The sequence below is a fragment of the Microcaecilia unicolor genome, chromosome 1 (assembly GCF_901765095.1).
Source record: "Microcaecilia unicolor chromosome 1, aMicUni1.1, whole genome shotgun sequence".
NCBI lineage: Eukaryota > Metazoa > Chordata > Amphibia > Gymnophiona > Siphonopidae > Microcaecilia > Microcaecilia unicolor.
Genome location: NC_044031.1, coordinates 495,519,102 through 495,529,540, shown reverse-complemented (window position 1 = coordinate 495,529,540; position 10,439 = coordinate 495,519,102). Strand labels below are relative to the sequence as shown.

The 10,439-nt window shown below is 49.4% G+C and overlaps 1 protein-coding gene across 5 annotated transcripts in view; it reads right to left on the bottom strand.

Annotated features, from left to right (window-relative positions):
- Positions 1-1,217: 1,217 nt before the first annotated feature.
- The window catches only part of LYN (LYN proto-oncogene, Src family tyrosine kinase), a 194,180-nt gene continuing 184,958 nt past the window's right edge, over positions 1,218-10,439 (bottom strand). For all 5 annotated transcript variants that reach the window (XM_030214577.1, XM_030214543.1, XM_030214552.1 and 2 more), the window contains one exon: positions 1,218-2,611. In XM_030214577.1, the coding sequence (XP_030070437.1) occupies positions 2,409-2,611 (203 nt within the window). In that variant the 3' untranslated portion in view covers positions 1,218-2,408. The remainder of the gene's footprint in view (positions 2,612-10,439) is intronic.

Below are 10,439 nucleotides of genomic sequence, written 5' to 3'. Positions count from 1 at the left end.
TTAAGGAAGACAGGGGAAGGGGGGGAAGGGGGAGGGTAGGCATTAAAAGAGGGTCGGCAGGTGAGGAAAGGTCTTTTCCGGCGGGCAGCAGCGAGCCAGAGGAGCTGACCCGGCCCACCCACCCACCCAGAGTTCAGGCACAACTGTCGCAGCTGGGTGGTTAGGGGCAGCAATTAGGTAAAACCACGGCGGGTACACAGCATGTCAGCACAGAATGGTTCCTCGGGGGCGGGGAATAATGACCGAAGTTCAAGGTCAAGTTCAAGGGTAAGACCGGCAAGCGGCCGAGTTGAAGTTCACTTACCTTGATCACATTGTCTCCTGGCTAAAGCGTCCAGGAGGCCCAGAGATTATGCAGGGGGCGTCCTTAAACGTGCGGCACCAGGATCAGCGGGGGTGTGCTTTGACGGCACAACCAACAGCGGGGGTGTGCTTTGACGGCAAACCGGCCACGGGGGTGTGCTTTGACGGCACAACCGGCAGCGCGATGAAACACGAAACAAATGATAAGCTGTGTACCCAGGGGGGTTTCCTATGAGTGTGATACTATAGGAAGTTATGAAGTTTGCAACGTATGTAAATGCGATTTATGAGATGTAATTTAAGGTGCTTGGCTGCGGCCATAATAAATTCCAAATCTGTCAAAGAAGTGGCTGGTCCTGTTTCTTCTTGGTGGTAAAAGAGTGTGCACGAAGGAGCAGTGCCGAATGCCCCAGTTGTGGAAACCTATTTATCCACAGCACAAGTATGATGCAGGCAGTAGCACACAGCAAGCTTCCCCACAGTACCCTCTGTACCCCAATCCTGCTCTGGAGGAACCAGCTCTGCATTTATGAGGGTAATTTTAGTCTCCCCTATCTGTGCAATTTTTACCCTCACTGCTGAGACTGAACACTAGTGCCAATTAATGCCAACCTGTGATGGTAGTTTGGTGATGTGGACATTTATCCCATCGCCTACTGACCATAGAAACCAATTTTTCAAAATTATTAGGGGTGCTAAACGCAACCAAGTAATTGTTCCCTGGCCACTGTAAAAGGTGTTTGCTCACTACCGGGGATGCTCAAGCACCCACAGCACTGGCACTCTACTAATGAACAAAACCTGAACTAATGAACTAAAGTTAATCTAGTCCTTCAAGCAACACAGAGCTTTGATTTCATTAACCATTCCAGAGACCGTTGCTAAAATAAATGTGTTTATCATGCAATATTCAGTCTACTCAAATTGTGCTTTTATTGTTAAACTCAACACTCTTTTTACATGTGCTCCATAAACAATACTTTAGTACAAGAAAATTATTCAAAAGAACAAAATTACAGAAAATAAAATCCAAGCATAATTAGAGAGTGTTTCACAGCATCTTCAGCCACACAGCTGATAACTTTTATGCAAAGGTGAGAAAGGTCTTCAAGAATCATAAATGCCCATAAATGAAGATGGAATCACAGCTGTCTGTTCCTCTGCAAGGGAGGGAAATAAACCAATCCCCTAAAACAAATGAAATTTGCTGATATTTCAACAGAGGGCAGCTGTGCCAATGGGAGGGAAGGGGATGCTCTATTGATTCAGAGAATGTAGAAACGAATTGAAGAGAGAATGCGTCAAAATGTACATGTATTCTGAAGGAGAACAAATCTGCAAACATTTCAGCCAGGAATCATTGCGCAAAACAAACTTGAAAGCAACGTCTGTTAGTGATATATGAATATGTCATAAAATCACAGTTAAAATGCTCATCAATTTCAACCTGGCATTAAAGACATATGATTCTTTTTCTGTCAAAGCACATGTTTAGATAGTTCAATAGATTTCTAGAAGTGTTAGCTTGAAAAAAATGATAAAATACCGTAGACTGTGGACTACAGAACCCAATGGATTTGACAGTGCCAATAGATTCCAGCTGCTGCCGTATTGGAAAAGGATTTTGCTTTTGGACGGGGAAAAAACCCTCAGAATTATATTTGTGGTTACATCCCAAGTCACCACATTTATCTTCATCCTTCATACCTTATTGTGCCTGCTTTTGTGATCTATTTTCTTTTGTCTTGAACACCGAGATGCTGATTTATATTTTGTAGGGCTGGATGTGAACTCGATTCTTAGAGCATTGGTTGATTTTTTTTTTCTTTCTATAAATATGATTTTCTCTAAACTGGACTTGAAAGTCATGCAGAAATGATTATTATAAAGAAGTGTATGTACGTTTTACCAGCCAAAAAAAAAAAAGCTTTGTTTTTCCAGGTTGGTTAATCTTCATGTGACGTCTTGGCATTTCTGTTCCAAGAATCAGAATTGGCATGATATCCAAGCATTTCAAGCAAAGTCAGTGAAATACAGTAACTTGACCAATCCTCTTCCTCAAACAATAGGTAGAAGCTTAAACTGGGAAAGACAGTCTTCAGGTTCTATGGCTGTTGCTGATACTGTCCCTCTGTTGCTGTGTAGAAGTCATCCAGCACACTCTGCAAGTAATCAAAGGTTGGCCTCTCTTCCGCCTTATCCTTCCAGCACATTTTCATGATCTCATACAGCTCCTCGGGACAGCTCTCCATACGTGGCATCCTGTATCCGCGCTGTAGAGCGGACATCACATCAGCGTTGCTCATACCTGACGAACCAAAGAGAGAATGTCTTAAAGCCAAAGTACTGTATTAGGAAATGAAAAAAAAAAGGATATATAGTGCAATTTAAAAAATGAAGGGCCCTGTTTACTAAGCCGCTTTATAAGTGTGTTAGCGTCTTCAACGCGTGTTAACCACGAATGCGCTTACAATGTCCCTATAGGCGCCTACATGGTTAACTCATGCGCTAATTGTAGGTGCGTTAAAAACACTAACGCGCCTTAGTAAACAGGGCCCTAAGATAGTTCTTATTTATATTCTGCACCTAGAGTTTTAATAGGTTGCAATATCCTTTTAAGGCCCAACAAAATGATGTCTGAAGAAGGGACCTTTGACATCTTGAAAGCTTTTGCATTATAACATGTTTTTTTTATTGGTATTTATCAGGTGTCCAAGGCAGGCCACTAAAACTGCAGTGACACAACTATTTAAGGTTAGGTAAGCTCCCCAACACAGAATTGGAGCGCTGTCATGTTTAACTCTGGCAAAATCTGATCCGAGTCACAATGATATTATGAAAAGCACACAAATCTCATGAATACATGCCATGAAAAGCAATGGCGCACAGCCAGATGTGTGCACAGTGCCAATTAACATCAGTAATTGGTTGTTAGCACCCAATTACTGGTAGTTAAGGGTTTGTTACTCAATTAATACTGAGTAATAGAGCACACTATTGATATGGAAAAAAAAATGAAAATTTAGTCAAGCAAACACAGTGAAGATGACTCAAAAAAATAAAATGGAGATAGATGATGTGTGAATCATGCGGGAATTTTATTCAAACATCCAATGAGGCTGCAAGAGGTAAATTCAGGGGGGAAAAAACCTCTGAAATTATTTTTTCATAGAAAGAGCATGGATGTATGGATTAACCCCAAGTGGATGCAAAAACACAGTTCAAAAAGCGAGAGATAAGCCCAGAGAATCCCTAGTTGTGAAGTAATGAAGGAAAAGTCAGAAATAACTTGGATGTCTGACATTACAATAGGAATTAAGATGGGTAGAATAGAGAGGCCTTAAAGCCTTTATCAGCCATCATATTCTATGTTTCAATACAGGCTTTTGATATATGCTAGTATTACTACCGATCCTTCATCCTCAGGTCTGTAATATTGTACAGCACAGACTCATAAAACAATCTTTCTATAATGCTGTGGCTCTCAACCTGGGAGGGTGGAGAGACATGCCCTAGCACTAAAACAATGGGATATCACCAAAAATAAATGGTAAGCCATTTGTAGGTCAGTTTATAATCAAACTGAAGGTGGGAAGAAATAATGAGCTGCCTGAAGAGACAGGAGGACTGGAATTCCTTGCCCTCAAGGAAGAAGACAAACCAAAATGGGCAGAGACACCCACATCAACCACCTACTGTATTAGGAAAAGCTTCAGAGGAAGGGTCAACCAGTGTTTACCACCCTTTCAGTGCAGAAACTGACAGCTAGAGGAAGGGACTGCCAATATCTAGCTCCTGCCTAAGACAGAGATTCAGAAACCAAGCAAGAAGTGGCAGGCCTGCACCACTTGTTAAGAGACACAGGGGTCCTTTTATTAAGGTGTGCCAAAAAGTAGCCTGCGCTGGTGTAGACGCATGTATTGGGAACGCGCAGGTCCATTTTTCAACACACCTACAAAAAAGGCCTTTTTGGGGGGGCCGAAAATGGATGTGTGACAAAATGAAAATTGGTGCACGTCCATTTTGGGCCTGAGACATTACCACCACCCATTCACTTACAGGTAAGATCTCACGCGTTAACCAGGCGGTAATTGTCAGTGCGCGTACAATGCCAAGTACTGCCTGGTTGGTGCCACAAATTTTCCGACATGTGTAGTGGGCGTGCGTAAAAAATGAAATTACTGCCCGGGCCACATGGTAGCTGGGTGGCAGTTCTGAACTGGTGCACGTTGAGCGCACGTAGGCGCCTACACAGCTTAGTAAAGGGGCCTCACTGAGCCAGAGCAAGGGCCTACTGCACAGACTGAATACGGGACTGTTTATAAACAGCACTCCCTGTGACAGAATTTGGGGCTGCTGTCATCCAGCAAGAAACAACCGAAACCAAAAAGGAGACTGAGGGCTAGGGTACAAGGCTGCAAGTATCACCTTATTTTTACCCAAATGAGAGGCTAAAAAACCCAAGCAAGGGGCCACTGACATTACCTCCATCTTGAGTCAAAGAAAGAGAGAAAGAGCATTGGGTTGCTGACACCAATCTTCTGCCTGAGACAGAGAAAGAGACTATTCCATATCATCAAGCTGATCAATCCATAGACTGGTGGGTTGTGTCCATCTACCAGCAGGTGGAGATAGAGAGCAAACTTTTGCCTCCCTATATGTGGTCATGTGCTGCCGGAAACTCCTCAGTATGTTCTCTATCTCAGCAGGTGGTGGTCACACACAGCAGCAGCTCTGGCTAGGCCTCCAAGCCTAATCCTTAGGTTTTGTTGAGGCCTGGGGTTGAGGGCTCTTTTGAGCAAGTGCAAACCTGGTGGTGCCAGGTCCCTCCTTTTCTCCCCCCTCCCGCTGGCTCCGATTAAAAAAAAAAAAAAAAAAAAATTTTAAACGTCTTTAAAAGCGTTTAATTCGACGTTTCTTTAAACGTTCATTGCAGCTACTCACTGGGACACCAGTTCGTTACAGCTCGGAGCGGCAAGAAGGTAATTTTACCTTTTTATAGCGGGCAGGGGGTTCCCCGATTCTTCTCCTCGTGGCATATGGCGTCGGAGGGCGAGGGTGCAAAGGGTCGCTCCCTGGATCGCTGGAGCGCTTCTAGAGGGGATGCGGGGGTTTTACAACCTGATTCGCCCTTGATGGGTGACAGTTTAGTGACCGATGTATGTCCCGGTCGTTCCTCCGGCGTGGCGGTTTTTTCCCGCCATAAACGCCCATCCCCCGCTCCTCGCCTCCGCCATCTTGGCCGGCCACGCGGCTCGGACGGCTTCTTCGTGGGCCGCCCTTGAGGTTGGAGACATTAATGCCATGAACGCCCTTAATTTGGGCGACGGCACAAGCGGCTAAAGTTAAGCGCCGTTCTTCCCGCGCGGCTCCTTCGCGGAGTTTCGCGCCGGACGCCATTTTGGATGCGCAGCATGTCTCTCCCCCGCTATTGCGAGCGCCGGTTGAGAGTGCGTCTAGGGCTGTTGCCCAGGCTGCGGAAGTGCACAGTCTGGGGGGTTTCTCCCCCGAGTTTGTTTTGCTGCTGCATCAGGCTTTCCTCATGCAAAACGCTGCCCCTGCTCCCTCTTCTGATAAAGAGGTTGAGGTTCCCAGAGGTGAACGCCCTCGGGTTGATTTCCAGGCCTTGGAGGACTTTGAGGCATATTTTCAAAGCACTTAGCCTCCCAAAGTTCCATAGAAACCTATGGAACTTGGCCTCCCAAAGTGCTTTGAAAATATGCCTCTTTGTCTCCTCCGATGTAGATGAGGGCAGCGTGTCTGAGGTCTCCCAACGGTCCTTTGCGGATTCCTTGGAGGAGATAGATCCCCGCTCGGATGGAGCGGATGACCCCTCTGCAGCGTGGCTTTTTAGCCCAGAGGATTTGCCCAACCTGTTTTTACAGGCCATGGACACTTTGAAGATTTCCTCTCCGGAGGACGTCTCTCCCTCAGCCCCTGTTGGCTCTGCCATTATGCTGGGGACGAAGCGCCCGCCTAGATCCTTCCACGTGCATGATGCCATGCACACCTTAATTGCGGCTCAATGGGATGTCCCGGAAACGAGCCTTAAAGTGGCTAGGGCTATGTCCCGCCTCTATCCTTTGGCTGTGAGTGAACGTGAGGCCTATCTGTGGCCTACCGTGGATTCTTTAATCACTGCGGTGACTAAGAAAACGGCGTTGCCAGTGGAAGGTGGCACGGCCCTAAAGGACGCCCAAGACAGAAGATTGGAGGTGGCCTTAAGGTCGTCCTTTGAGGCAGCTGCTTTAAGTTTGCAGGCCTCAGTTTGCGGCTCCTATGTGGCCAGGGCGTGCCTGACTATGGTGCAGCGGGCTTCCCCCTCGGATCTTTCCTTGAGGGCTGATTGGCCGGCCCTGGAATCGGGCTTAGCCTATTTGGCAGACTTGCTGTATGATGTCTTGAGAGCCTCAGCTAAAGGCATGGCTCAGACAGTCTCTGCGCGGCGGTGGCTTTGGCTGAAACATTGGTCTGCTGACCACGCCTCTAAATCCCGCCTGGCTAGATTGCCTTTTAAAGGCAAGCTGCTCTTTGGGGTCGAGCTGGACAAAATCGTGACCGATCTCGGCACGTCTAAGGGCAAGAAATTACCAGAGGTCAGGGCTCGGGCTAGTACTCGTCCCGGTACCTCCAGAGGACGGTTGCTGGAAGCCCGTCGGTACCGCCCGGGCAAGTCGGGTTCCTCTGCCCCCTCTTCCTTCAAGAGGAATTTCTCCCCCAAGCAGCATTCCTTTCGCAGAGACCGCCGTCCCGGAGGTGCTCCCTCCGGTCCTCCCCCAGGGTCTCGTACCCAATGACGGGGCCTTGGTCCACGCCCCAGTGCAGATTGGAGGACGGCTGTCCTCGTTTCTGGGCGAGTGGACCACTATAACTTCAGACGCGTGGGTGCTGGAAGTCATCAGAGACGGCTACAAGCTAGAGTTCTGCCAACCCTTAAGAGACGGGTTTGTACTCTCTCCCTGCAAGTCTCGGGTCAAGCTGTGGCAGTGCAGCAGACCTTGGACAACCTGATCCGCCTGGGTGCGGTCGTTCCGGTGCCAAAAAATCAGATTGGCAAGGGACGTTACTCCATTTACTTTGTGGTTCCAAAGAAAGGAGGTTCTGTCCGGCCTATCCTCGACCTCAAAGGGGTCAATCGGGCCTGGAAAGTGAGGCACTTTCGCATGGAGACTCTCCGCTCTGTTATAGCGGCAGTGAAGGCAGGAGAGTTCTTGGCTTCCTTGGACATCAAGGAAGCGTACCTGCATATTCCCATCTGGCCTCCTCTCCAACGCTTTCTGCGTTTTACTGTCCTGAGACGACACTTCCAGTTCAGAGCCCTCCCTTTCGGGTTGGCTACTGCTCCGCGGACCTTTTCCAAAGTAATGGGGGTCATAGCGGCCTTCCTGCTAAAGGAAGGAGTACAAGTCCATCCTTATCTGGACGACTGGTTGATCCGAGCCCCCTCTTATGCAGAGTGCGGCAAAGCTATGGACCGGGTAGTTGCTCTTGTGAGCTCCCTGGGATGGATCATCAACTGGAAGAAGAGCCAGCTGCGCCCGACTCAGTCCCTGGAGTATCTGGGAGTTCGATTCGACACCCAAGTGGGCAGAGTGTTCCTGCCAGACAATCGGATTGTCAAGCTTCAGGCTCAGGTGGACTAGTTCCTAGTAGCCTCTCCTATTCGGGCTTGGGACTACGTGCAGCTGTTGGGCTCTATGACGGCCACGATGGAAGTAGTGCCCTGGGCCAGGGCTCATATGAGACCACTACAGCTATCTCTGCTGCTGCGCTGGACTCCGATGTCGGAGGATTATGCTGTGCGCCTTCCCGTGGACCCAGCAGTGCGCAAGGCGCTGAGCTGGTGGACGCAGACAGACAAGTTGTCTGCAGGATTGCCTCTGGTGACCCCGGAGTGGATTGTCGTCACGACAGACGCCTCTTTGATGGGCTGGGGAGCCCACTGCTTGGGAAGGACAGCGCAGGGGCTCTAGTCTCCTGCAGAGGCAAGTGGTCTATCAACCTCCTGGAACTCAGAGCCATTCGGTTGGTGTTATTGGAGTTCATCCCGGTACTGGTGTTGTAGCCTGTACGGGTCCTGTCGGACAATGCCACGGCTGTGGCCTATATCAACCGCCAGGGAGGTACCAAGAGCGCCCCTCTAGCCAAGGAGGCTATGAGTCTTTGCCAGTGGGCGGAAGCGAACCTGGAGCAGCTTTCAGCGGCCCACATTGCCGGAGTCATGAATGTCAAGGCGGACTTTCTCAGTCGCCATACCTTGGAGCCCGGAGAGTGGCAACTATCTGCTCAGGCGTTCTTGGACATCACGAAGCGCTGGGGCCAGCCGAGCCTAGATCTGATGGCGTCATCGGCCAATTGCCAAGTGCCGCGCTTTTTCAGCAGAGGACGGGACCCTCGATCCCTGGGAGTAGATGCTCTTCTCCAACAGTGGCCGACACAAGAGCTCCTCTATGTGTTCCCGCCCTGGCCCATGTTGGGCAGGGTGCTAGACCGGGTGGCAAAGCATCCCGGCAGGGTAATCCTGGTGGGTCCGGATTGGCCCAGACGTCCCTGGTATGCGGACTTGATCAGGCTCTCAGTCGACGATCCTCTGCGGCTGTCAGTGGAGCAGGGCCTGTTACATCAGGGTCCCGTGGTGATGGAGGATCCCTCTCCCTTTGGTCTTACGGCCTGGCTATTGAGCGGCAGCGTCTGAGGAAGAAGGGCTTCTCAGACAAGGTCATCGCCACTATGCTGAGAGCGAGGAAGCGCTCTACTTCTACTGCTTACGCCAGGGTTTGGCGTATCTTTGCAACATGGTGTGAAGCAGGCTCACTTTCTCCCTTCACTGCTCCAATTTCTTCAGTGTTGGCGTTCCTGCAAGAAGGTCTGGAGAAAGGCCTGTCGCTCAGTTCCCTTAAAGTCCAGGTAGCGGCTCTGGCTTGCTTCAGGGGCCGCCTGAAGGGTGCTTCCCTGGCTTCGCAGCCAGATGTGGTGCGCTTTCTCAAGGGAGTTAATCACCTGCGCCCTCCTCTGCACTCAGTGGTGCCTGCGTGGAATCTCAACCTGGTGCTAAGAGCATTGCAGAAGCCGCCTTTTGAACCCTTGTCGAGGGCATCTCTGAAAGACCTGACGTTGAAAGCAGTCTTTTTGGTGGCTATCACTTCAGCCAGAAGAGTTTCCGAGCTCCAGGCGCTCTCATGTCGAGAGCCTTTTCTGCAGTTCACTGAGGCAGGAGTGACTATTCGCACAGTGCCTTCCTTCCTGCCCAAGATTGTTTCTCGCTTCCATGTGAATCAGCAGCTCTGTCTCCCTTCCTTTCGTAGGGAGGACTACCCAGAGGAGTACTCTGCTCTTAAATATCTGGATGTGAGACGAGTCATCTTCAGATACTTGGAAGTGACCATTGATTTCCGGAAATCGGATCATCTGTTTGTCCTGTTTGCAGGTCCTCGTAAGGGTCTGCAGGCTGCTAAGCCTACAGTGGCAAGATGGGTCAAGGAAGCCATTGCAGCGGCTTATGTGGCCGCGGGGAAGGTGCCGCCTATCCAGCTGAAGGCTCACTCCACGAGAGCTCAGGCGGCCTCGATGGCAGAGGCCGGATCCGTCTCCTTGGAAGAGATATGCAAGGCGGCAACTTGGGCTTCGGCTCATACATTCTCCAAGCATTACCGTTTGACTGTGGCTGCACGGGCGGAGGCCCGGTTTGGAGCTTCAGTGTTGAGGTCAGGGATTTCAATGTCCCGCCCTGGGTGAGTACTGCTTCGGTACATCCCACCAGTCTATGGATTGATCAGCTTGATGATATGGAAGGTAAAATTATGTATAATCATACCTGATAATTTTCTTTCCATTAATCATAGCTGATCAATCCATAGCCCCTCCCAGATATCTGTTCTGTTTTTATTCTGGTTGCATTTCAGGTTCAAGTTTAGTCTTCAGTTATTTCAGAAAGACTTCGTGTTCAAGTTCTTTCACTTGGATTCTTCAAGAGTTGAGACGAGTTTGTGTTACAGTGAGCTGCTGCATTCCTCTCCCCTCCGTTTTACGGGGCTGGATTGAGACATAAATTCTGCCGGCACTCCCTCCCGCTTCGTGCGGCTGTAGGGCAGCTTTGTACCCCTCCCGCTTCGGCGGTGTTAGGGTCAGTCAGCTCC